The 26,896-nt window shown below is 48.7% G+C and overlaps 1 protein-coding gene across 4 annotated transcripts in view; it reads right to left on the minus strand.

Moving 5' to 3' along the window:
* Positions 1-3,901: 3,901 nt before the first annotated feature.
* The window catches only part of RASAL3 (RAS protein activator like 3), a 45,974-nt gene continuing 22,979 nt past the window's right edge, over positions 3,902-26,896 (minus strand). For all 4 annotated transcript variants that reach the window (XM_060269208.2, XM_035141101.3, XM_060269206.2 and 1 more), the window contains exons 7-19: positions 26,373-26,478; positions 25,454-25,552; positions 23,712-24,257; positions 22,170-22,314; positions 19,755-19,899; positions 17,474-17,710; positions 15,928-16,129; positions 14,872-14,975; positions 13,202-13,502; positions 9,473-9,595; positions 7,747-7,946; positions 6,938-7,013; positions 3,902-5,685 (exon numbers count right to left, since the gene is read on the minus strand). In XM_060269208.2, the coding sequence (XP_060125191.1) occupies positions 5,530-5,685; positions 6,938-7,013; positions 7,747-7,946; positions 9,473-9,595; positions 13,202-13,502; positions 14,872-14,975; positions 15,928-16,129; positions 17,474-17,710; positions 19,755-19,899; positions 22,170-22,314; positions 23,712-24,257; positions 25,454-25,552; positions 26,373-26,478 (2,440 nt within the window). In that variant the 3' untranslated portion in view covers positions 3,902-5,529. The remainder of the gene's footprint in view (positions 5,686-6,937; positions 7,014-7,746; positions 7,947-9,472; positions 9,596-13,201; positions 13,503-14,871; positions 14,976-15,927; positions 16,130-17,473; positions 17,711-19,754; positions 19,900-22,169; positions 22,315-23,711; positions 24,258-25,453; positions 25,553-26,372; positions 26,479-26,896) is intronic.

Consider the following 26,896-nt stretch of genomic DNA (forward strand, 5'->3'; position numbering starts at 1 on the left):
TCTCTTCCAACTCTGATTCTATGATTTCTGTGTGCCTTAAGAGGCCCCTTCTAATGGAACCTGCCCCACTTGGAAGACAAAACTTCACAGGTCTTGAACCTTTTCTTCCCTGGGACGAACATTATCCGTGGCAAAGAAGCCACGTCAAGAAGCCCTGGCAGCTTTGGCACATCTAAATTACTCAGAGGTACCAAGCCTTAAATTCTTGGACAGGTTTGTCAACAAACCTGAGAAGTGGGGAAAGGATGACTTCATCCTGCTTCATGTTGTGGGGAAAAGACTCCCGAGAACCAGAGCCTGCAAGAGCAAATCTGGGAGTGGCAGGTAGGAACATTTCCTATTCTGGTGCTTCTTCCTGGCAAACCATAGGCCAGCGGTGGGAATGCAACAGGCATGGGGACCAAATGGAGACCTCTGAGCTTCTCTGTCCTGCCCATGGGACAGGCTATGCCACCTCTCTAGACCACAGCAGTGGCTTGCAAGAGTGGTGGCCGTGGAAGAGAGGGGGGGTCTCCTCACAGCAGCAGCTATATTTTCATCAGGGCAGGGTGGGGTAAGGGGGCAGCAGTGAGGTTGGGCAAGTTCCCAGACCCTCCAAGTGTCTCTGTTTTCCAGGGACAGACCCTGGAAGCTGTTCCGGTTTCTGTTTTGATCCTGGAATATCCCACTTTTCCTTAGGAGGTCTCCATTTTCCTCAGATAAATGTTGGAGGGTATGGAGTTATGCAACCCAAGGAGATAAGTAGCTGTTCAACCTTTTTTATATTTAATGTTTGATTATTTATATGTTGGATGGCACCCAGAGTGACTGGGGCAACCCAGTCAGATGGGCAGGGTATAACTAATAAGTTGTTGTTGTTGTTAGCTGCCAAATATCCCGTTTTTCACGGGAAACCCCCGGATTTTAATCCGTTTCCCGCTGTTCTCCCAAATGGAGAAAAATCCCAGAAATCCCCTGGATTTCCTACCTGCCACGGAGCCTCCATTTTGGGTGCTGCTCTGATCATGTGTGGGCACCAGAAATAGGGCAGAGCAGCACCGGAAGTCGCTTCTACGCATGCCCGGTGGCCACATGGCGGTGGCCGTCACCAAGATGGCCACCGCCATGCGGCCACCAACAAGATGGCCGCCGGGCATGTGTAGAAGCGACTTCCAGTGCCGCTCTACCTTATTTCCGGTGCCCACACATGGTCAGAGCGGTCCCGGAAGTTGCTTCTACGCCACTTCCGGTGCCGCGCTGCTGCTGATCCCGCATTTTTCTGCGGGAGACTTGGCAGGTATGTTGTTGTTGTTGTTGTTGAATAGGATGTCCCTATTTTCATTGGAGAAATGTTGGAGAGTTTAAGTTCCCCTGAGCTTGCCACTGCAGCCTTGTCCTGACCCATCCGATGAACACTGCAGTAGCACTATTGAGAGGAAACTGCTGCCTCTTTCCCCTGCAATCGACACAAAATAATATCCCCAAGGCAACCATAGACGGCCATGAAAATGGCAAAAGTAGTTTCTTTCCCAAATAGGTTTTATCTTAAACAATAGCAAGCGCAGTAAATAAAGAGTTCACTTTTAATATAACAACTGGTTTGGTGCTCAATTTCCTCTCTTTCCAAAATGGATTTTATCTTGAACTATTGCAGACACAATAATAAAGAGTCCACTTGTGATATAAAAAAGGTAAAGGACCCCTGGTCGGCGCTGTTCCCTCCCCAGCTTCTCTCTCCCTGCCGGGAAGACCCTTCCTTGCCCCCATCGCCGCCCAACCTTGACAGGAACCACCGGTTAGGGGGTACAATATTTGCCTTGCCCCAGAGGTGAAAGTTGCAGGTGTCTCTTTCCTTTGAAGGAGTATGTCAAAAGGAAAACTTTTATTTTTGGAAACAGGGCACCTCCTAGTGTCCAGAAGTGCTTTTTACAACATATAGTTATGGCTGCTTGGCTTTGGACGCATGACTGGCTTAAAACGCAGCTAGGTTGCCGCCCCCCGCCCTTTGTTCAGATTAAAGCTGAGTTTCTGGAAAATGCATCAACATTCAAGATCTCCTAAGAAATCCCAGGATAGATACAGGACTGATATGGATTACAACTAACATTGTTGTGTGTGTAAACCATTCCCCAAACCAGTGGATGTAAACTGCCCTAGAGGCGCTGATTTTATCCCTATGAATGTTTTTGGACGAAAAGCAGATTTGGGGACCACAAAATGACACACACACCCCACGCAAACAGTACCTTTACTTTCTCAGTTTTCACTGAGTTTTTGAGCTCCAGTTTTCCCTTCTGCTCCTGTTTCATCACCATCACTCCCATCCCACTGCCCTGGCTCTCTTCCTTCCCAGGTGATCCCAGCCAAGCAGGGATTATATGCAGGGAATGTGATGATATCATGGCACTATGTAGCCAATCGGATTTGGCTCTGTGACAAGGCGGTTGAAAGCAAACGAAACCAATCCTTTGCATCGCTCTAAAATGATGTGGGGTGACCTCAGCTGATGTCCAAATATGCCAACTCCTGGAAAATCCTGGGAAGGTTTCTCCAGCCCTGTTGCAAGAGCTCATCCCTACTTCCATTTGCACCATGATTTCTTAGGCACAGGTCTCGGAGGTTTTTCTTTTGTCCCACCACTTTCCCCAGGAAAACCCGCCGTTTGCTGCTAAACCAGAACAAATGTCAGTCTCTGGGAAAAACCCAGCTGACATTTGTTCCGTTTCAACAGTAAAGAGTGGGGTTTCCCCGGGGAAGTGACATGACAAAAGCAAAACCGCTCAGACCTGTGCCTGGAACTCAAGGGACATGTGTTTCCAGAATGTCAGAGACCAGGCTGAGGAGTACTGCTCTGATGAGGAATGGTGGAAGCCTCCCCCTCCCCCTTCTCCTGAGCAGGATCCCGAAGCTGCCCAGGAGCAGTGGAGCAGTATAGATTTGGAACAGTGGTTTGTAAAGGGGCATAGTTCTGAAGACAAAAGTTGGGAAGAACTGGGGGGTGAACACCAAGGTGAAGAAGAACTGAAAGAGAGAGAGCTAACAGACTCTCTCTCGCTGGAAAGTGTCCAGCCTATCAGTCCAAGATCATGTAGAGCAGATAAGGTGGCTACACAAAAAGCACGGTGGTTGCGAGATCAGGTTGCAAGGCATGGAAGTGACTAGGCAGGAAGTGGGTGGAAACCTTAATTGGGAGCACCTTCATTCCGAGAATGGATGCTTTGTTCTTTTCCTGTGACCATTAAAGACTCTTTAAATGGTGAGAGACTCTTTTTGCTTTGTCCTGCTTATCTACGGCCAAAGGGGGTGGGGAGCCAAGTCCCTGAAGCCCGACACAGTACAACAACAAAACCTCACGTTCCCACAGGTCCTCCAGGAATGGTTCTGAGTTGATGGCAGTTCCCAGTGCTTGAGCTCAGGACCTTGTCTCTGGGAAGTGAGCTCGTTTGGTCCCATTCACACCAGCACAAATGCTCTCACTAGGCACAAGACCCACTCGGAGTTGTACAACAACCTGGTTGCCGCATCAAAAGTGGACTTTGACGCTTTTGGACTTCTCTCTCCATCTGAAAAGAGCCACCAAAATGGGAAAGGACTCCAAGAAAGTAAGAGCCCAGTTGATTCTGGCCAATGTCCAGGACTCAGGCCAGCACTGTGCATCCCAGAGGCCCTTGAAGCATCTGCAAAGCCTGCCTGAAGGATGTACAAAATTCAGTCAATTTATGCACACTCCCCAAGGCCGGTTGGAGATTCAGGGTTAATATGAACAACACCCCCTTCCAAGAAAATCCAGCTCTCTGTGCCTATAAAGAAATAATTTAAGAGCTTCTGATGGAAAGGGGGCAGGAGTCCTGACGGCCCTTTGCACCCCACATCCCCACCCCACAGCCTCGTACCTGCCGAAAAACTGCAAGTTCTTAACATATATATCTCAAAACCGACAAACCAGAATTATATTTGCATGGTAAAAGAAAAGTTGAGACATTGCATAGCTCAATGGCAGATGCTGGGTTAATACAGGCATGACGAAACAAGCCTGGCAGAAAGGCACAAACTATGATTCTCAGCCTCAAATTGAACAAGGTGTCATTTGAACCTGGATCTGTACTGATCATGCAGGAAAGGGGAAGGCAGAGGAGGTTCTGAGTCAAAGAGCGAAGGAGATACAGGGGTGAAAGGTATGGAGCCTCTCTCTGTTCATGGCTTACTTCTCTCACCACAGTCTTTGTCTTCCAGGAGAATGACCCCGCCACCTGGCCAGATTCTGACACTGGAAGTGAGCCTGGCTAAGAGAAAATGATGCGGGGAGGCAAGTGGTGGACTCAGAGAGGTGCCGTTTCTTCCCCCTTCTCTTTTTAATGCTGTGCCCACACTAGGGCATTCATGCGTACATTGGGCTGTTGTTTCTGTGTGTACAATTGTGTATCTTTGTCCACACACAAGTGCTTTCACTTTTATGCCTTTATTGCTTGATGGGCTATACAGTGGACCCTCGGGTTACATTACCTTTGGGTAACGTAGCTTTCGGGTTGCGAACACAGCAAACCCAGGAGTGTATTCTTCTGGGTTTCGCCGTGCAAGCCATGGGCAGAAGCGCTCTGTGTGGTTTGCGCATGGGCAGAAGTGCTCTGCGCGCCTCACGCATGGGCAGAAGTACTCTATCACGCCGTGCACATGCGCAGAAGCGGCGCCTCTACTTGCAGATTTTTCGGGGTATGTACACACCCCTGGAACGAATTACATTCTTATCCAGAGGGTCCACTGTATTCACAAGAAGAAGAAGAAGAAGAAGAAGGTTCGCAATTCGTAGGGTTGCCATATTTCAAAAAGTGAAAATCCGGACACAAAAGTTTGGCCAAGATCTTTTTAAAGCAATTTACGCCTGGACATTATACTGCTTCTAACTGCAGTTTTCTGGCTATGTCTGGGAAATTCTGGACGTATGGCAACCCTAGCAATTTGGAATCATCCACACTCGCCTTTTCCTGGCCACTTTCCCCCGGAGAAAACCAGGGCAGTTAAGCGCTCAATTGGAACAAACAGGAATCGGGTTTTTACAAACAGGGCAAGTAGAAAACCTCTTGGACCCGTGCTTTCTAGACATGGGAGAAGTGAAGTGTGAACAAGCCCACACCCTTTCTATATAGTTGGGGAAAGTCCAGATTTAAACACCCACATCTCTGCTATTGTGATATGAAAATACTGGGGGCAAATCGGATGGGGGGGGGAAACGGTTCATCTCAGAAGAGAAGGGAAAGCAGCTGTTGCAGATGAAAGCTGCAGCCAGAAAGCAGACTCGGGGCTTGTGGTATGGATGACATCTCAGGCGGGGATGAAAGGGTGGCGATGGCTGCGTAGCGCCGGAAACTAAGCCGAGAGGAAGGCACGGGAGGTTGTAGCAAAGCTCCTTGTGTGGGCTCCAGCTGAAGGATCCACCAGAGCAATGTGCAAGAAGGTCCCCCTTAGAGAGACTTCCAGGGCTCTCCTGGGAGAGGAGAGTTTCCACTACGGAGATGCAACAGCTTGGCATTTTTGGAGGCGAAGGGAAGTGGGCTAGGTCTCGTCCCCATTCTCAGCCCTGTCCACCCACACAGGCCCCGAGAGGGGCTTCTGCGGTGCACTGGACTGTTTCCCTGCATATCCCAGCATCTGGCCGACGGCACGGAGGAGCTGGTCGTGGTCCCTCTCCATCCCAGACAGGCGGCGCTCCTGCAAAGGGGACATTGGAGAGACAGTTGGCCTAAGCCCCAGCACCTCTCACTGTACAAATCAAGCAGTGGGCAAGTGGGGGCCACCAAACCCCCAGTGAATCAATTGTCCAACTTCAGCATATCTATGTGCAGTAAAACAATCAGGTGGGCAATTTGCAGCTGGTCCAGCGACTCACATCTTACTGCAATGAAATGGGCATGTGTGCTGATATATCTCTTTGGAGTGTGCCTCCCAAATGAGGTACAGATGCTTCTACTCTTCCTGAGCCTTTTTTTTTTTTAAAAAAATTATTATTAAAGATTTCTTAGTTTACAAAAATACGTGCACTGTCTCTTTTTTCAAGTTGTGTTTTCTACAGATCAGTTTCATTTGTTTTGTGAGACATTAGTGTTGCATACAGTGTTAGGTTAGGAAGAAAAGAGGGGGGAATGGTCAGTGGAATGGGGTGGGGTCGGGTGGCAATGCTTCTCCTCTTCTGTGGGGTTTTGTATCAGCGTCACTTGTGTGGGTTCTCTTACTATTCACTAGTATTTCCTTGGTGGTGAGAGAGGTTGGGGGTGGCCTAGGGACCCTGATGTTTGGAAAGATGGAGGGCACAAGGAGAAGGGGACGACAGAGGACGAGATGGTTGGACAGTGTTCTCGAAGCTACCAAAATGAGTCTGACCAAATTGCAGGAGGCAGTGGAAGACAGGAGTGCCTGGCGTGCTCTGGTCCATGGGGTCACAAAGAGTCGGACATGACTAAACGACTAAACAACAACAACAGGGTGTGGTTGGTTGTCTTTGGTTGGCTGTAGTGAGATTTGTTTTTGTGTGTGAGTAGTATGCGTGTGTGTTTGTGTGTGTGTTTGGATCAGGTTAGCCAGATTGATTTGTATGCTGTCGGCGGATTCTTGTTGTCTTGTTGGGCTGTGATGTGATAAAGGGGAACCATACTGGGGTGAAGGCATCTTCTTCTATTTGTCCCCATATCAGTTTCAGTTTATTGGTTAGCTTTTCTAATAAGGGTGTTTTCCCACACTATTGGTCCATGTTCATTCCTGACATGTCTCTCCAGTGTCTGGCTATGATGCTTCTGGCTGCCGACAGTAGGTGGGTTATGAGCTCTTTATGATGTGAGTGGCCATTATTACATTGGAAGATGTTTAGTTCCTGCGCCTTTGTTGAGCAATTCCCCTGAGTGGCTCCCAATTTTTTCCTGCCCCTGCCCCTTGACCACCAGGTTAAATGTCTACAGAGAACCCTTACCAGATTCTTGGTCTTCTCCTCACTAGCTCGGAGCTTCTCGTGATCCTTTTTCCAGCTGGCCTCTACACTAGTCACCCTGAAACAGAAGAGGATCCAGTAAAAACTCTTTTCACACTAGATACACTAAACCACTGGGGTACATTTTTTACTCCACTTCCTCATTGGACTTGGAACTTCAAAGAACCTTATAAGGAGCTGCTAAAATGAAGATTTCTGCCATCCCTTTATTTTGGCAGGGGATTCTAATGCAAAACCCATTCTTTAAACCTTGTTCAAAAGCAGATGAAAAAAATCTTCATTTTAGCAGCGGATCCGATGTGGTTTGCATGGAATGCTGCTGACCTGAGCAGGATTTAACTCAGGCATAGGCAACCTTGGCTCTCCAGGTGTCTTGGAACTGCAACTCCCATGATCCCTAGCTAACAGGGCCAGCGGTCAGGGATCATGGGAGTTGTAGTTCCAAAACATCTGGAGAGCCAAGGTTGCCTATGCCTGATTTAACTCATCAGCTGACCTTCTTTCAACCAAGTCACTTGGCACAAGCAGTTTGTGTCCTAGCAACTACCTACTGGACTCCCAAGATTCAGGGCAGCTGCCCTTGGTCAGCTTGGTTCTGGCTCCAGAAGATGTCCTCTTCATCTTGCTTCCTAGCAGGGGACTTGGGCCGAGACACTGCCTCATGACAAGGCACTCAAATCAGGGACGGACTGAGAAGTTTCCAGGAGCCAGTGAACTCCTGCCCGGTGAGCTAAGGCACCAGAGCTAAGGTGACCATGCAGGTCTATAGAGGATCTCGTGGGATCCCTCACCTGGTGCTTAGCTGCACAAGGCAGCTCTCGGTCTCCTCAAGCCTCTTGCAGAGAGCCTCTTCCCGCTCCTGAAACTTGGCCTGCTCCTCTAGCAGCATTTGGTTCTGGGTCGTCAGCTTTTCCATCTGCTCTTCGAAGAGTTGCTGCTTCTCCCTCGCTGCGGTCAGCTCCACCTGTAGCTCTTCCACCTGCTTCCCATACTGTGGCGGTAAACAAGGCTAGTAGTTAGAGCAGACAGGGGCTTGAAGCAGTGAAACCACTCTTTCCCGGGTGGGCTTGCACAGGGTCAATAGGGCAGAAGCAAGGTCATAGTCATGGCAAGGGGCCCAGAGACAGGAATCCTGCTATTAGATCATCGGGCTTATTTTCACACCTAACTTTTGCCCCACTCTTTCCAGGCAGAGGTCCACACTTAAAAGCTCTGTGTCCTAGCATGGTGTTTTTGTTTTGTTTCCTGCCCAGAGCTTTGCCTGTAAAAACCTACTTTTTAGCACTCAATCATAGCAAAAGTCATTTTGGATTTTCTGCAGGTGGCTGTTTGTGCCGATTGAACTTTAAAGAGTGGGTTTTCATGGAGAAAGCTTCGCCTGTAAAAACCTACTCTTTAGCACTCAATCATAGCAAAAGTCAATTTGGATTTTCTGCAGATGGCTGTTTGTGCCGATTGAGCTTTAAAGAGTGGGTTTTCATGGAGAAAGCTCTAGGGCAAAAACACACACACTCTGGCAAAGCAAATAATATTTTGCAGGATTCATCTCATCCTGGATATAGTCTTTTTGCACCGTTGCCTTCAGGCAAGAGATACAAAACAATTAAATCAAGAACAAATAGATTAAAAAAGAGTTTTTATCCAAGAGCTATAACCATCTTAAATGCTGTAACTAAATAATATGATCTTGGGGAGTTGCAATGTGTGTGTATGTGTGGCTGTAACTGTCTTTTTGTTTTTATGGGATGGCATTCAATTTCGTTGTACTATGTACAATGACAATAAAGTATCTATCTATCGTGGTCTGGTCCATGGGGTCACGAAGAGTGGGATACGACTAAACGACTAAACAACAACTATCTATCTATCTATCTATCTATCTATCTATCTATCTATCTATCTATCATCTGTCTATCTATCTAGACCTTTTAAGCACAGACTGTGCCTGGAAAGAACGGGGGAAAGGTAGGTGTGGATAAGCCCTGAGAGATGAGTCCTGGGTTCAAATCTTGCCTGTGCCATTAGCCTGTTAGCATTCCCAATCCTCCCCCATCACCTTTTATAGCCTAGGGGTGACATTAACATGCCTGCTTCCTAAATCTAAACATTACAGAAGCATCTGAAGGTCCTGAATCTTCCTGCTATCCCATTCTCTTTCTTAAGTCTGTAAAATGTTGGGATACCAAGCATGAAATAGGGTTGTGGTTTTTGTTCTGTGGCGGAGGGGGGGGGCACTACCTTAGGTAGCTAAGTGTACTGGAATAAAAGACTGCCTCCAGGTGACATAATTCATCCCTTTCTAGACATGGCAGTGCACCAGTCTACAGGGTGGAAGCCCCCTGTAAACTAGCCAAACATCATTGCCCAGAACAACATTTTTTTAAAATAGAAATCACAACTAACTTAAGCCAACTGTGGACTGCCGTTCTTGTCCCAGAATGCAAAGTGCTACTAGCACGTGCACTCAGGAGTGGGGGTGTCTGGGTCCGATATTCTGAGTGGAAGTGATTCTCCTACCTGTTCCAGCGGCTGCATGGCATAGAGGCTGCTTTGCTGGGCAGCTGCTTCTTCAGAGTGCCTTAGCCAAGGCACAGTGGGCTTCCGGGGCAGCGATGCAGATGCGTGGAGCTTCGGATACCCCTAGAACACAAACAACATTATTATTAATCTGACATCAGGAACCACAAGACAGAAAAACCAGTAGGAGAACACTTCAATCTCCCAGGACATTCTATACAAGATCTCAAAGCAGCTGTTTTATTACAGAAAAATTTCAGGAACAGACTGGAAAGAGAAGTTGCTGAGTTGGAACTCATTACCAAGCTTAAAACCATGGAGCCACCTGGGATGAATAAAGACATTGGATTCTTATCTCATTGTGCATGATCAAGCTTTCTTTAGCGCCTCAGCCCTTGCTTTCCCCCCCAGGACCAATTGCAGTCATCAGCAGTCGTTAACAGCCATCTACAGGTTTACCACTCCCATCAGCCCATCACCCATTCCCATCACCCCCACCCTCTGTATATACATAAGGGTTTGGTGGATTCTGTTTCAGTGTATCTGACGAAGTGTGCATGCACACGAAAGCTCATACCAAAATAAAAACTTAGTTGGTCTTTAAGGTGCTACTGGAGGAATTTTTTTATTTTGCTTCGACTCAGACCAACACGGCTACCTACCTGTAACATTATTATACCTCTGCAATAATTTTTATTACATTTTCTGTTTTACAATTTCAAATAAACATTTTACAAACTTTAAAATATCCAGTGACTTCCCTTCTTCTCTTTCCATGGTTCATTTTACCTGGAGATTTTACTAGTTAAAGGTAAAGGGCCCCTGGATGGTTACGTTCAGTCAAAGTTGACTATGGGGTAGCGGCACTTATCTCACTTTCAGGCTGAGGGAGCTAGTGTTTGTCCACAGACAGCTTTCCAGGTCATGTGGCCAGCAGGACTAAGGCACTTCTGGTGCAACAGAACACCAGGATGGAAACCAGAGCACACGGAAACTCTGTTTACCTTCCCACTGCAGCGGTACCTATTTATCTACTTGCACTGGTATGCTTTTGAACTGCTAGGTTGGCAGGAGCTGGGACAGAGCAACGGGAGCTCACATCATTGCAGGGTTACAAACCGTCAACCTTCTGATCGGCAAGCCCAAGAGTCTCAGTGGTTTAGACCACAGTGCCACCCGCATCCCTGTATTTAACTATAACCATTCAAATTAATTTTCCACTTTTACATCCATCAAAATTACTTACTCTGTTGAATTTATCTTAATGCTGCCAGCATTTTCAGCTGTACACAGTTATTTTCCATATATTCAATAAATGTGTTCCAATCTTCTTTAAACGTATGTTCTTCTTGTTCTCTTATTCTATATGTTAAATCTGCAAGTTGTGCATATTCTGTCAACTTAAGTTGCTGATCCTCTTTAGTTGGGACCTCGCTAACTTTCCATTTGCGGGCTACAGTTGTTACATACATAAATAACCCTTTCTGACACCTGGGAGTTTCAGTCTGGGTTATCCCCAGCAAAAAGGACTCTGGTTATTTATGGGGAAGTGATTCTGAACATTTTTTTTCCAATTCATTATAAATCATTTCCCAATATCCTTTTACTTAGAACACAAGCAACATTATTAGGCGGGTTTTGAGGGCAGATTGGATTGAAGATCTGGTTAAGTACCCAGGTGGTGCTGTGGGTTAAACCACAGAGTCTAGGGCTTGCTGATCAGAAGGTCGGCGGTTTGAATCCCTGCAATGGGGTGAACTCCCGTTGTTTGGTCCCAGCTCCTGCCTACCTAGCAGTTCGAAAGCACATCAAAAGTGCAAGTAGATAAATAGGGACCGCTCCGGCGGGAAGGTAAACGGCGTTTCCGTGCGCTGCTCTGGTTCGCCAGAAGCAGCTTTGTCATGCTGGCCACATGACCTGCGGACAAACGGCGGCTCCCTCAGCCTATCGAGCGAGGTGAGCGCCGCCACCCCAGAGTCAGACACGACTGGACCTGATGGTCAGGGGCCCCTTTACTTTAAGTACAGATAGGTTAATATCTGGTTAAGTACAGTAACAACCTTGTAAAATATACAGTTTGGGGTGTCCCCCCCTTTATTTTCCCTTCTATACAGGTTCTGTTTCTCTTTTTTCTTTTTCTCTTTTTTATTTACGTCTCACCGTGTTTAGTGCACATATAATTATGTACTTCTTGAACTTTCAATAAAGATGTTAAGAAGAAAACAACAACAACATTTGGTACCACCCTGAATCTCTGAGCATAGGGCGATATTATTATTATTATTATTATTATTATTATTATTATTATTATTATTATTATTATTATTATTATCCTATATAATAAAGTCCCTGTGTCTCTGCATCCAGATTCCGTGTGTCCCGTTTTCCGCGCTACTGAGCATGTGCCCCAGGGACACAGGGATTGGACGCAGAGACTGCACACACACACACACACACTCTCCCCACCCCACCCCCCACCCCTCTGCCCTGCACTGGCTCAATAAGCAGTTAAAACAGAGGCCACCAGGTGGAAGGCAGGAGCAGGCAGTAAGGCCCCTAAGCAGGGCAGGCCCTCTCTCAATGTGCCCAAGGGCCTGAGGAGGAGGAAAAATCGAGGCCCCGGCTTCTCCTCACTAACAGGCCCGAAATTGAGGCCCAAACAGCGCAAGCAACTGGGAGACCCCCGCTGGGCCGGAACGGCCAGGAAAGGCACGGGGAGGCCACCAAATGCTCAGCGCCAAACGCAGGACCCTCAGAAAGTGCCGGGGCGGGCGCAAGCCCCCCGGACGGCAAAGCTCCCTCCCGGACGCAGCAGGCGACTGAAAAACAGCCGCGGAGGCCAACAAAAGTAGCGGGCGCCACCCCCACCCCCGAAAAACTGGGCTCCCCCCCCCCGGAGCAGCCGCCCGGGCCGTCCAGGAGCCAGAATTCGGCCACTGGGCCCTGGCAGCGGCAGCGCTATTGACGGGGAAAAATTAGGAACCAAACGGCAGGCGCAAAAAGCACGCGAAAACAGGGTGGGGAGGGATCCGCACTCCAAACACAAGCTTCGGAGGGGGTAAAGGAAGAAATACCCCCGCACCCCCCAGCCGAGCCTGGGCTGTAAAGGTTAAAAGGGGGGGGACTTTGGCTTGGGGTTTGGGAACGGGGGGGGGGGAATTAGGGATAAATTAAGGATCAAAGGGAGGGGGGAAGGAACAATCAATTAGACAAGGAATAAAAGCCCCCCACGCGCCGCTGCCACCGAAAAAGGCCGAATGTTCTAGCGCCCGTTTATTAAATGGGCTGAATGACACTAGTTATATAATAATGGCACTGCAAGGAAGCAGTGGGATTCCTGGGTAAACAAATTAGGAAAGTGACATGGAAGACAAGGGTGCTGTCCTGTGTCAAGAAGAAACGCCACCCCTGATCCACCCAGATCCTATTCACTCTCCAAACATGAATCCTCTAAAGATGACATCCATCTGTCATGGATGCTTTAGTTGAGATTCTTGCATTGCAGGGGGTTGGACTAGATGACCCTGGGGTCCCATCCAGCTCCAAGATCCTATGATTCTATGACAGTGGGTGACCCCCATCATGGTGCCAATTCTGCACACCCTGTGGGCCTTACAGATTCCGGTTCTTTACGTCTTGCCCAGGGAACTTGCGTTGAGCTGCAGGCAGGCAGTGGCCAACCAAGCTGTGTTCCAGTAGTTGGGAGGGCCTGTCTAGAGCTTCGATTACCTGGGGTGCTTTGCTGCTGCCATTTGGGTAGGAGGTACAAAGTGGAGGGCTGCTCTCCCTGCTCTCGGCCACGTGCTCGGTGCTCCTCTGCTTCTGGAGACGCCGGGCTGCCTTGCTCTGAGTCGGGACGCTCTGGGTGCGCTGCACTTTGGTCCTGGTTTTGACCGGGTGCAAAGGGGCCAGCGGCTCTTCCTTGCCTCGGCCTTTCTGGATACTGGTCATGGACTGGCTCTTGATCAGAGGACTGTGCTTGCCCAGCTCCCTTGGGGGCACAAAACCCGGCTTCTGGTTTTCCGCCTGTCTGGAAGACAAAGGAAGCATGGGAGTGCAGCGTGACTATAATGCAACAGATAACACTTGAACCTATCAAACCCAGAGAAAGAGAGAGAGAGAGAGAGAGAGAGAGAGAGAGAGAGAGAGAGAGAGAGAGAGAGAGATGACCCCTGGCTATCATTCTTTACTGAACATGTGGTCTAAACCACGGAGCCTCTTGGGCTTGCCGATTAGAAGGTCGGCGGTTCGAATCCCCGTGATGGGGTGAGCTCCCGTTGCTCTACCCTGCTCCTGCCAACCTAGCAATTTGAAAGCACACCAGAGCAAGTAGATAAATAGGTACCACTGTGGTGGGAAGGTAAACGGCGTTTCCATGCGCTCTGGCTTCTGTCACGGCGTTCCATTGCACCAGAAGCAGTTTAGTCCTGCTGCCCACATGACTTGGAAAGCTGTCTGTGGGAAAACGGCGGCTCCCTCGGCCTGAAAGCGAGATGAGCGCTGGCAACCCCCTAGTCGCCATTGACTGGACTTAACTGTCCAGGGGTCCTTTACCTTTTACCTTTTTTCTTTTTTACTGTGTGTGAGTAGGGCTGGGGGGAGCACTTAGCAGGGATGGTCTTATTTCATGGAAAAATAGCAAAACTGAAATATATGCATTTTTAAAAATTGGCATAAAGCACTCAGTTTCTTTGATATTAATCTGATATTTGAACATGCAAAACATACAGAATAATTTCAGGCCAGGAGGTATGTAGGTGCCAGGAACTGGGGCTGGGGTAAATGAGGGCCTGTGAGGGATGGGCTTCTGGAAATTCCAGGAAATCACCTAATCTCTATCCAAGATGTAGGACCATAATAATAATAATTTATTATTTATACCCCGCCCACCTGACTGGGTTTCCCCAGCCACTCTCGGCGGCTCCCAACAGAATATTAAAAACATGATAAAACATCAAACATTAAAAACTTCCCTAAACAGTGCTGCCTTCAGATGTCTTCTAAAAGTCAGATAGTCATTTATTTCCTTGACATCTGAAGGGAGGGCATTCCACAGGGTGGGAGCCACTACCGAGAGGGCCCTCCGCCTGGTTCCCTGTAGGTTCACTTCTCGCAGTGAGGGAACCGACTATCATCCTATCAACCCCTCACACCCAAACCATGAAGAAAGCAACTCCATGGCAGGACATAAGCCAATTCCATCTGGGGGAAATCCAACACCAAATGTGGTGGCCGTTTCAACCCCAAGTGTGATCAAAATCTGTCCCCTGGATTTCCCCGAAAGCTGGTTTTCTTCTTCTTGAGCCTCGAGAGCCAGAAACCATCGCTGCGATTTCCCTCCCTGCCAACCACCCCAAGAGCCAGAAGCGAGTGCTTACAGTTGCCCAGTCGTTCGTTACCTGTACTCTGCACTGGGCCCAAGTCGAACAATGACAGGAACCGGTATCCCCTCTTGTATAGCACGGAGGATTGTGGGCAGAGGTTCCAATCTGTCTTTTGTCCGCTTATATGCAACAGAGCAAAAAGCACCGGTGAGGAGAACCCAGCCATTTCCCAGAGGGCTTGCGAAAATGAGAAACCACTGCTATTGGCGTGGCGAGACTGACAGAAGGATTTGCTTTCCCTCTGACTAACGGGAGCAGAGGATCACACTCACACCTGGATCTGACCCTACAATTCACATTTATGCATTTGTTAAAATATATATATATATATACACACACACCTTATTTTAACAGTATCTCCCTCCATACACCTCACCCTTCCAATCCTGCCTGAATGAGCAAATATATTTGAAGAATAAATTGTGAATTTCAAAATTCAGAGACAAGTACCCACCCACCTTCACACATCCCATCACAAAAACTGCTCCCTCTCTCGTGTCTCCCTGTGTCCCCAAATCACTCCCCTTTCTCCCTGAATGCAATGCCAACGAGTTCCTCTCTTCCAGATTTAACACATAATTTGTGAATGGGTCACTGAGATATTGCAAACCGATAACTGGCTAGCAGGGATTGGTGGTTACTATTTATCGGATTTTTCGCAGAAAACGAAAATTTTGGATTAGACGGTGAGAAAATGCACCCTGAACTTTGGGTGCCAAGAATGTCATGGAGTTACTGGGGGGGGGGGGCAGGGGAGCTTCCATGCACAAGGAGCATCAATCCCATAATAAACACCCGTCTGTAAGCAGCTCATAACAATATTAGCCAAATTGATGGCACCTTTATGTAAAATAGCTGGTATAAGCCACCAATGAGCTGCAGGAGAGAGGGGGGACACAGCGGGTCTGAGGAACATGGATGACAGGCATTGACAGATGCAAACTCCATTTCTGCTCCATTCATTGGCTCCTCCCTGCTACCCATGAGCAGGCCCAGTCAGTGCATCTTGCCGCCAGGGGGCAGGCCAAGCCCATCAAAGTGGAGGTGACACACAAGACAAGCAGCTGGTACCTCTTCCAGGGTAGAAAAGATGTTGCAGAGCAGGGAATGCAGGACGGACAATTCCAGGGCCAGGTCAATTGAGTCGTCATAAGCAGGCAAGTGGATGGCACTGCCAGGGCTGGAGACGCTGCAGAGGAATGACTTCATGGTGCCCCAGTTGCGCTCCAGAAACTCATTCATGAAGCTCATGTACGCCTCCTTTTCTCCAAACCTGCAGGAAATGGAACATCGGGTTTGGCTGTGAACTATAGATCAGATATTGGCTCCTTGCACCACCGGGGCAACTACGGGCTCATTCACACTTACCTTTGCTCTGTGATTGCTACATATAGGTCTGAGCTTTCCAGGTCCAAAATCTGCTCTAACTTGGACCTAGAAAGCCCAGACCTGTGCCTAAATGTGCGGCACAAAAGGAAGTGCGGTAAAAGGTTAAAGGTAAAGGACCTTTGGATGGTTAAGTCCAGTCAAAGGCGACGATGCGGCGCTCATCTCGGTTTCAGGCCGAGGGGACCGGTGTTTGTCCACAGACAGCTTTCCGGGTCATGCGGCCAGCATGACTAAACCGCTTCTGGTGCAACGGAACACCATGGTGGAAACCAGAGCGCATGGAAACAGCGTTCACCTTCCCGCCACAGGGGTACCTATTTATCGACTCGCACTGGGATGCTTTCGAACTGTTAGGTTAGCAGGAGCTGGGACAGAGCAACGGGAGCTTACCCCGTCGCGGGGATTTGAACCACCAACCTTCTGATTGGCAAGACCAAGAGGGGCTCAGTGGTTTAGACCACAGCGCCACCCATGTCCCACCCAAAGGAAGTGTGGATGATCCCTCTGTCAACTACACGATTCCTGCTGGGATACTGCACACCACCGATGCTCTTAATCCTGCTAGCCAGAGGGACGAGGAATGTGATGAGAGCCCGATTTAAAGCCCCCAGATCTGCTGGCTTAGTCTGGACAATGTGTTGCTGAAGGAAACTTCTGGGCCCTGCAGCTCAATCCTCTGCAGTTAGGTATGCTTAAGCAGAGAATCGGGCAAGTTGGATGTTGTGTCCATTATCATCAACAACAACAACAACATGTGAAATGGTGGGTACTCAAACAGAAATCAGAGTACACTTCTATCGTCCAAACCCTTCCACCAAAGTGCAGATTCACAATTAAAGGGGGCAAAGGATTTATATCCTTCCCCCCAAAAATGACAAATAGACACGAGCACACTGTGATATTTCTGAACAATTAATTTCTTATTATATCAAACGATTAAACAACCTACTTGTTTGCACTCATTTCAGATTGCTTTTAAAAACTGCCGACCGAAAATGCCCTTTTAAGCTAAGTCGGTAAACCTCTGAAAGAAAGCACAATTACCCTTCCTTGCTATGAATTCTTCACATGCCAAGAAACCCACACACTGATGCGAATGCCCTGAGTGCGAATCCTGGTGTGTGTGTGTGTGTGTTTTGAGGACTTGCCTAGATTAGAATTCCAAACCATTCCCAAGCCTCCTACTGAATCATCCTTCCTGGGCACAGTCAAGGACACAGTTACCTACGTGGTAAAGTTTGCCAGGTTCTGGATAACCTTAGCCGCCAGAGTCAGGGTGCGGGAGGTGGTGTCATCCGGATACTCTTGAGTGAGGCCGAAGAGGCTGGGCGACATGATGGCCGGGCAGAGGAAGCGCAAGAACAGGGAGGCAGAGATGAGGCGCTGCCCAATGCTCGCTTTGCCCCTCAGCTGGCATGCCTCCTGCCAGGCGGTGAAGACCTCGCTGAGCTCAGCTGGGAAGGAGCTGCAGAGAGAAAAGGAGGATTTGGCAGGCTGTGAGAAGGCCTGAGGGCAGACATTTTGTGATAAAGGGGCCTCACAGAACATCTGGATAGGATAAGGAATCACTACAGAACAAGCAAAGCCAAAATGCAGGCTGACTAAGACATCTGAAGCGATGATATTCATAAAATAACACTCCATTTCATAAAATTATCAGTTTCTGCTTGACAGTCATGCCAGCGTTTTTTTGCATGCAACGCCAAAGTCAGGCATTTTTGCCGCTTGTTGGACAATGCGGTATGATACTGCTCCGTTGTTTTTCCCTCGTACTTTACAGCCGCTTAAAGTGGAAGTTGGACATTCGGGGAAAGATCCAGGAATGTCCCTCAGCTGAAACCCCCCGCCCTCCCCACAATGGCTGCCATTCTAGCGGAGTGACACAGAGCTGAGTTGGACAGAAGCACACCCTGAAGCAGAACAATAACAGACCCAAGGAAGGCCTCTTGACTAGTTCACATTGTTACCTGAGCCAAAGTAATGGTGTGCCAATGGTTGCCCAGTGACTGGCCTCAGAAACTCTGAGGACTCCTCCTGTCAATCTGCTTATTCTGCAATCACCCTGATTTGCTTACACAGTGGTTAAATTATGGGCCCCTCCGGACAGCCTTGTTACTGTGCATTCATTAAAATATCAGGGCAGTTACAGTATATGGCATCCCACTTCCAATGCTGTTTGTGCCCACAGAGGTTTTGGCAAACCAGAGCAGGACACGGAAACGCCGTTTACCTTCCCGCTATAGCGGTTCCTATTTATCTACTTGCACTTTGATGTGCTTTCGAACTGCTAGGTTGGCAGGAGCTGGGACCGAGCAACGGGAGCTCGCCCCGTCACAGGGATTCGAACCACCGACCTTCTGATCATCAAGCCCTAGGCTCAGTGGTTTAACCACAGCGCCACCTGGGTCCCGTATCCATAGTTCATAAATCCCTGCATATTTTACAAAAACTATACCAATCAGTTTTCCATTATTGCATCCATTGAAACTTATTTACACTGTTGAATTTATCTTAATACTGCCAGTGTTTTCAGCTGTACACAAGTATTTCCCATACAGTATATTCAATAAATGTTTTCCGGTCTTCTTTAAACGTATATTCTTCTTGTTCTCTTATTCTATGTGTTAAGTCTGCAAGTTGTGCATTTTGTCAGCTTAAGTTGCCACTCTTCTTTGGTTGGGACCTCACTCATTTTCCACTTTTGGGCTAACAAAACATGGGCCGCAGTTGTTGCACACATAAATATATTCCTGTTAATCTTCACCCCACACTTCTCAGGGCATTTCTATGTCACTTCCCTAACTGCAAAAAGGCTACAGGTTTGCTTTTGGGTTTTTTTTTAATGGATTTGTTACCCTGGGGGCAATAGTGCAATCCACTCTGCTAGAAATCCTTTCTCTTGTCCTCAGATATGAGAGTTGCTTGGCTTACCCTGCGTATGTTCAAAGGCACTCATTATGACTCGGGTCGCTTCCAAGTAGCCTGTTTAATGAGCATTCAGCCCAATTTGTTTACAGAGAGATTAGACAAAATTGGCTATCTAATGAGCGTTCATCTTGATAAGACAAATCTGCATCAAGCGGTTGCCATCTCACTCTTTCCTTATCGCAAAAAAAAGGTCCAATATTTGGGGGAAGTGGGTTTGCTTCACAAGAGCTCCAAATCGGCATGAACTGTACAGCCTGAACTTCCTGGGACTTGACTGAATCCCACCCAAAAACAGTGACACTCTGGTAGCACGTGCTGAGCCCCGACATCTCAGGGAGCCCCTCCTCAAATGGAATGCACTGCTGTTCCCCATTCATTTGGGTCAGAGTGCTGCCTGACCGAGGGGGCTGTAATAGGGATCCCGGACTGCAACTTTCTGGCCCGATACTCTGTGAAGGAGAGGCATAGTGGTGGACACAGAAAACCACAAATGGTGCCCCCCCAGCTTCACTTCTGCAGGCCCAGTGGGGAGAGCGTCTGCCCCCTCCCCCCCGCCCCCAGTGACCCACTCTAGCACTCACTGGCTAGAAACAGCAATCCTCTGGAAGATCTCTTCGCAGATGTGCTGCAGGTTGCTGCGGTTGTCAGCCAGGTCACAGGGTGCACATTTGCTGGGATCCACTTCACAGCTGTCCTCTAAATTGTATGGCTGGGCGACAATATCACCTGCAATACAGCCTCATGCTTTAGTTTCAGCCAGGCTACAGTGTTGACTGTAGTTACAACAGGGATACCTTGGGCTACAAATTGACCTGCAAAGAAGACCAGGCTCAGGGCTGGATTTAGGTTTGATAAAGCTACCATCCTATATAATAATGTGCAAGTGTCTCTGCGTCCAGTCCCTGTGTCCCTGTGTCCGCGCTACTGTGCATGTGCCCCACGGACACAGGAATTGGACGCAGAGACTGGATGCACAAACGCACGCGCACGCGCTGGGCTCAGCGGAGCACCCCGACGAAGCGTCTCCACCCCCGAAACAGGCCGAATGTTCTAGCGCCCGTTTATTTAACGGGCTGAATGACACTAGTAGGTAATGGGGCCCTTTATATGTCCAGCTGTCCTTTGTCAACAACAAATTGCCTCTGTTTTTTGTGCTGAACATATGGGCCTTCTCGGCAGTGGCACCCGCCCTGTGGAACGCCCTCCCAGCAGATGTCAAGGCAATAAACAACTATTTTACATTTAGAAGACAACTGAAGGCGGCCCTGTTTAGGGAAGTTTTCAATGTTTGATGCTGTACTGTTTTTAATATTCAGTTGGAAGCCGCCCAGAGTGGCTGGGGAAACCCAGCCAGATGGGCGGGGTATAAATAATATATTATTATTATTATTATTATTATTATTATTATTATTATTGGACCTAATAGGTATCTAAAGCCATTTGCACATGTTGCCATGCAGAATGTAGGCACCCTATATATAGAAAGGAGCAAACCAGTGATATTTTAGGGAGCCGGCTAGCAGGCGAGGCCCATGACTTACATCATAGGAGCCTACACAGCACAAAACACTGTTGCTGTATGTAGGTTTTATTTTATTTGTTTTTTATCTTATATTTTGGAAATGTACATCCAGTTTTTTCCCTTAATTTTTTGGGGGGGCCCCCAAGAGAGTGTGGCCCTAAGCTATAGCTTGTTTAGCTTATATGTAAATTTGGCACTGAACAGACTACTTGAGCATGCCCAGCTAATACTGCCATGAAGGGTCGTTTTGCGTAGACCTGAGGTCCAAATGACTTCTTCTTCTTATTTCAATTTTATATACCACCCTTTATCAAAAGATCTCAAGGCAGTGCATGACATTAGAAACACATTGCAAAACATCAACAAAAACATAGTAAAAAAGCATACTGACCGACAGCCTACTAAAAAAATAATCATCATAATAACTATCCTCTCGCCCACACTTTTACAGGCCATAGATTCGTTGCAAGCTATACTTTTTGCATTCTGTTGCCACTTATTTTCTTTTTTTAAAATTTTTTTATTTCGTTTTTCAAATTAACATTTTACATCCAACATAAATAATAAAATCAAGAATCCAAAGGCTCTCCTGGACTTCCCTCCTCCCCTTTGTGGGCCCTATTGTTAGTCATTTCCTCCTGCATCTTTTTTATAATCCAAATCTTTTACATCCCCGTTATATCCAAAATTCACCATTAAACTACAAGTGTTATTCCAAGCCTACTAACAACTCTAACTGTTTACAATGATTTTTAAGATAAATTATAAATTTCCCCCATTCCTTATTAAAATTCCGGTTTTCCTGATTTCTGATTCTTCCGGTCATCTTTGCCATTTCGGCACAATCCATCAACTTAATCTGCCAGTTTAAGTTTAACCAGAGAAGAATGGCATTCTGTACCAATCCTGCAACTGAGGATAGCACTCATGTTGAAGTGGGTTCCAGCTCACAATATAAAATGTTACAGGTAGGTAGCCGTGCTGGTCTTGCGTAGTCAGAACAAAATAAAAAAATTCCTTCCAGTAGCACCTTAGAGGCCAACTGACAATGACAAACTTAGTTGGTCTCTAAGGTGCTACTGGAAGGATTTTTTAATTATTTTGTTCTAAAATAAAATGTGTTAAGTCTTTAAGGGAGCGCAAGACTCCCTGGAAAAGACCCTAATGTTGGGAAAGATTGAGGGCACTAGGAGAAGGGGACGGCAGAGGACGAGATGGTTGGACAGTGTTCTTGAAGCCACCAACATGAGTCTGACCAAACTGCGGGAGGCAGTGGAAGACAGGAGTGCCTGGCGTGCTATGGTCCATGGGGGTCACGAAGAGTCGGACACGACTAAACGACTAAACAACAACAACACTCTCTGTTGCTAGAGCCCCAAACTCTGGGGTTTCCTCTGGCAGCAATCACACAGAAAATCCTAACTAGCTCCTTCAGAAAATGCTGCATGCCCCTGTTCGTCGGTTGCCAACTTACTCAGTGTGGACAGCAGGTAGGGGCCTCCCACCAGCTTCATGTATTCATCGATGGCTTTGGTGGCAAGGGTATTTTCACGGAAAATCAGTGCTTCACGCTCGTCAAAACGGTCCAGCTCCGACACACCCAAGTCAATGAGAAAGTCCTGCAACACAGGACAGGAAGGGTTAGTCGGACAAACCCTATCCTACCTCAAGGATTTCCCATACCAACGGACTCACCCTGGAATCTTAATTCTGAACCAGGCTCCCAACCTAGTGATATCCAGGGCCCCGTGTCCATGCTGTGTGTGGCTCTGGGAAACTGCAAAGCAGTCCAGGGTTATTCTTGCAGCAAACATGGCTTCCGAGAGCCACCTTACTAGAAAACCCTAGAAGGGAATACTAGAAAACCCTAGAAGGGAAGCAGGCTGTAAGACTAGAACCAGCAGAACACGGTGACAGGCGAGGGGAATCAGCTTTGAACTGGCTGTGCGGCTGTTGTATCCAAGGCCTTCTCATCTTCTACGTTGCGGGCCAGTCCCAAGACATTTTGGCACCTGAGGCAGATCCCAAAATAGCGTCCCACTCCCTGCCAGGGAAGAAGGGGTGGGTGAAGATCTACATCAGGAACATCAGAACTTTTTTCCAGCTGGAACTCACTGGAACTCAATTCCAGAACCTCTCAGGTGGGCGCTATTGCCGTTCTAAGAGAATGAGGGAGGTGTTCATGGTGAGTTCCGGCACCTCTAGCACTGAAGGTGGTCATGGGGATAAGTCAGCCTCAATAGCTCCGTTGGTTAGAGCATGATGCTGATAATGCCAAGTGTGATTTCTGGGCCTGGGCAGAGGAGGTATGGTGGAGACCACCTCCCCATCCTGACCCTCCCAGGAAGTGGAAGACAGTATAGATTTACAACAGTGGTCTGTGGGAAGTCACAGTTCAGAAGCAGATGAGGGGGAAAGTTGGGAAATAATGAGAGAGGAGGAGGCAGAATCGGAGCAGCAGCTGGCTAACACGTTGTCATTAGAAAGCATTCCAGACCCTCCATCTCCCAGAACATGACGAGCCTTAAAAGTAGGAGACCAAAGAGCTCTAAGACAAAGGGCACGTAGCAGCACCCATAGAGGAGAAGATGAAAAAGATGAATGAGGAAGTGGGAGAGACGGGGGTTGGAGATTCACTTGGGACAACGCCATTATCCAAGAGGCTGAGCTCTATGGCCTCTCTCTGTAAAGATTGAAATAAAAAAGGACAGTAATAAACTTTTCCTTGTCTTTATAGTTTCCTGGGCAGCTAGCCAGGAGCCGCTGACAGCATCCTGACAGGTGCAGGTTCAATCCCTGTATGGAACAGCTGCATATTCCTGCATTGCAGGAGGTTGCACTGAATGGTCCTCAGGGTCCGTACCAGCTCTAGAATGATAGGATCATAGAGCGGGAAGGAACCCTGAGGATCACCTAGTCCTAGATATCTGCTGCCCCTGTGGATCCTGCCGCCCAAGGCGGTCGCCTTGCTTCATGGGTGGGCCGGCCCTGTCTACCTTTGCAAACAAAGAGATACCTTGGCTTTTCCTGTGCTTTGCAGGACGCGAACCAGCACCCCCGTCAGCTCCTCCTTGTCCCGGGCGTTAAGGCTGTGCTCCAGTCCGGCACACAGCTCCCGATAGTGGAAGGTGAGATACTCAGCAAACTCCTTGTATTGCACGATGGGCAGCACTCGGATGTTGCAGTAGCGTCCACGTAGCCGTAGGGCGGGCGTGTTGGGCCTGTCTCTGCCCAAGGGGTACCACCTTTCCAAGGGCTGGCGGACTGCAGCCAGTTCCTTCAGGGGAACGGCCATGCCGGCAACTGGGCTGCCCTTTGCCCGCTGCTGCCCGTCCTCCTCCTGCACCAGGCAGACCTGCAGCTCCACTGCTGGCGGAAGAGTCTTCAGGTCAAAGTGCTCCCCCCAGAAGATGGTTCCAGCAGGGCTGGCTGCCTTGGTTGTGGTGCGAGCGTAGAGGACCCCATCCAGTCGCAGCTCGCCGAGGTAGCGCTTCCTGGGAACCAGGTTGCGGGCTTCGTACACCCAGAGGCTCAGCATGCGTTCGATCCGCTCACAGTTGTCCTGGGGAAATGAGCCAGCGGTTTGGTTAAGAAACACCAAGACACGGAGCAAGGCAAGCAGATGCAGCCGGAAATCGGTCACACGAGAGGCAGGCTGAATGCAGGATGAAGGGAAAGCAAGAGGCAAGTGGGATGAGGTTGAAGGTGAAGGAGGGTCAAGATGGAATAATGGAATTGTAGACTTTGAACGGACCCCGAGGGTCATCTAGCTCAACAGTGGGGGCAGAAGCCAGAGGAGACAAGGCCAAAAGATGGGAGGAATTCAGGGCCTGTGTTTGCTTCCAAGTATAGCAGTGCTAACTCTTCTATGAGACCGTGGAATGGTCAGGCCACAACTTCTGCCCCAGAGGAGTGGTGTGGACAAGTGCAGAGAACAGGACAGATGTCAGGGGCTGGACTGAGGAGGAATGGTGGGGACTTCCCCCCTTCTCCTGAACCTTCCCGAGAACAGGAGGACAGTATAGATTTGCAACAGTGGTTTGCAGAAGGGCATAGTTCAGAGGCTGCAGAGGGGAGAAGCTGGGAAAAATCGGAAGAGGAACAGCAGGAAGCAGCAGCACCAGGGAAGAAACAGCTGACAGACTCAATGTCTTTAGAAAGCATTCCTGATCCCCCTTCTCCCAGACCAGGCGTGCATTAAGAGTAGTAGAACAGAGAACTCAGAGGCAGAAAGCTCAGATTAGCCGATGCAGGACTGACACAGATTCAGTGGCAAAGCTGCATGGTCCGGCCCCACAGGTGGATAGCAGGTGGGGGCATGGCTGGCGTACGTCTTGAGGGCATGGCACGTCACCCACGGGGGCGTGGTGCCTGGCGCTGTGGGGGGGGTGGCGGTGTGTGTCTGGGGGATGGCCACGATGGTTCCCCCCTCCCCAATGGAGATGAAGTGGGGGGGACTTTACTTGGAGCAACACCATTTCTAGAGAGAGACTGCATTCCTTTGTCTCTCGCTGTGATTCCTGAATAAACTAACTGGTAAGAACTCTTCTTTTTTTATCTGCTTCTTTGCTGCCATCGGGGGAGGGATCTGATTCCCCGAAGCCTGACGGGGATTTATACAGGGAATAGGGACAGGAGAAGATGAGAGGGAAGGGTGGGTGAGTGGGCAAATACACCAGAGGGCAAGTGGGAAAATCGGTTACAAAGGCAGCATGCACCCCCTGCAAGCGGCACAAAGTACAGAAGCTGCTTCATTACCATACTGGGTTGGACAAGTCGGCGCAAGTCATCCATCCAGCGGGTCCTCTCAGCAGCAGAGCCACAGCTGAAGCAGCGGCGCCCCCCAGTGCTCAGCACCTGAGAAGAGGAAGGGAGGTTGCGCTTAAGAGCCAGTGTGGTGTAGTGGTTAAGAGGGTAGACTCGTAATCTGGGGAACTGGGTTCGCGTCTCCGCTCCTCCACATGCAGCTGCTGGGTGACCTTGGGCTAGTCACACTTCTCTGAAGTCTCTCAGCCCCACTCACCTCACAGGGTGTCTGTTGTGGGGGAGGAGGGGGAGGGAGATTGTTAGCCGCTTTGAGACTCCATAGGGTAGTGATAAAGCGGGATATCAAATCCAAACTTCTTTTCTTCTTCTTCGTCTTTGTCTTCTTCTTCAGAGTATGCCCTGGGTTTGTCCCATGGGCAACTAAACCCTGGGGGACTTGGGAGTGACAAGGAACAGGCAGGATTTAATCCAAGCCAGGCATCAGCACTACGTCCCAGTGCCAATGCTAGGGCCTCTCCGTAAGCTTTTTAAAAAAGTGCTTGCATTGCTACCTCCTGCTAAGAATGGCCAGCCTCTGGGCTTTGCCCTACTCCTTCCCCAGAATATGTTCCTCTGCTTCGTCTACGGGTCCAGTCCCAACAAAGGAGCTTCTCGCAGCCCCTCATGTAGCCATGACAGCTTTATAGATAAAACAACACAGCAGATGTCTGAGCTTCAGCCTGAGGTTGGGAAGCAGAGTTCTCCACGTCTTGGACCAGCTGGAGGAGACAGAGTCCCCAAGTGTGCACAGAAGGCATTTCTTTCATCTATGGGTCAAGCTCCCAGCCACCCAAGGCCTAGCCCTGACCATCTCCCTTCATAACTGGAGAAATGCAGCTTCTCAGGTCAAGGGATGACAATAGGCTCTTACCTCAAAGCAGTACCGCTCACCCAGAAGGCTATTGTGAAGAGGGCGGATCAATGCATCCTTTTCGTTGCCCAAGTCCATGAGAACAGCCGGGCCAGGAAGGGCTTCCCTGGAGGAAGTGACAAGAGGAGCCAGGATAGGAGCAGACAGTGTGGATGGACAACCCTGAACATCTGACACCATCACCAACAGAAGCATTATTATCCCTTCCTTTCATATTTTATTAAGACTTTTATTTCTGCTCAAATTATACTAACTTTGCAGCATCTGGCAGAAAAAGTTATCAGCATAGCTGCCAAGTACCCCGTATTCCCCGGGAAACCCCCGTTTTTCCTTACCATTTCCCGGCGGTCTCCCGTTTGAGCTCCTCTCCCGTGAATCTCCCTTAAATCCGCTCCTGCCAGCAGCCATTTTTCTGGTGCCGGTTTGCCCATCTATGGGCACCAGAAAATGGCCGCCGCTGGCGCCGGAAATAGCTTCTACACATGCCCGGCGGCCATCTTAGGGGTGGCCGCATGGCGGCAGCC

The sequence above is a fragment of the Zootoca vivipara genome, chromosome 15 (genome assembly GCF_965207765.1).
Source record: "Zootoca vivipara chromosome 15, rZooViv2.hap1.1, whole genome shotgun sequence".
Taxonomy (NCBI): domain Eukaryota; kingdom Metazoa; phylum Chordata; class Lepidosauria; order Squamata; family Lacertidae; genus Zootoca; species Zootoca vivipara.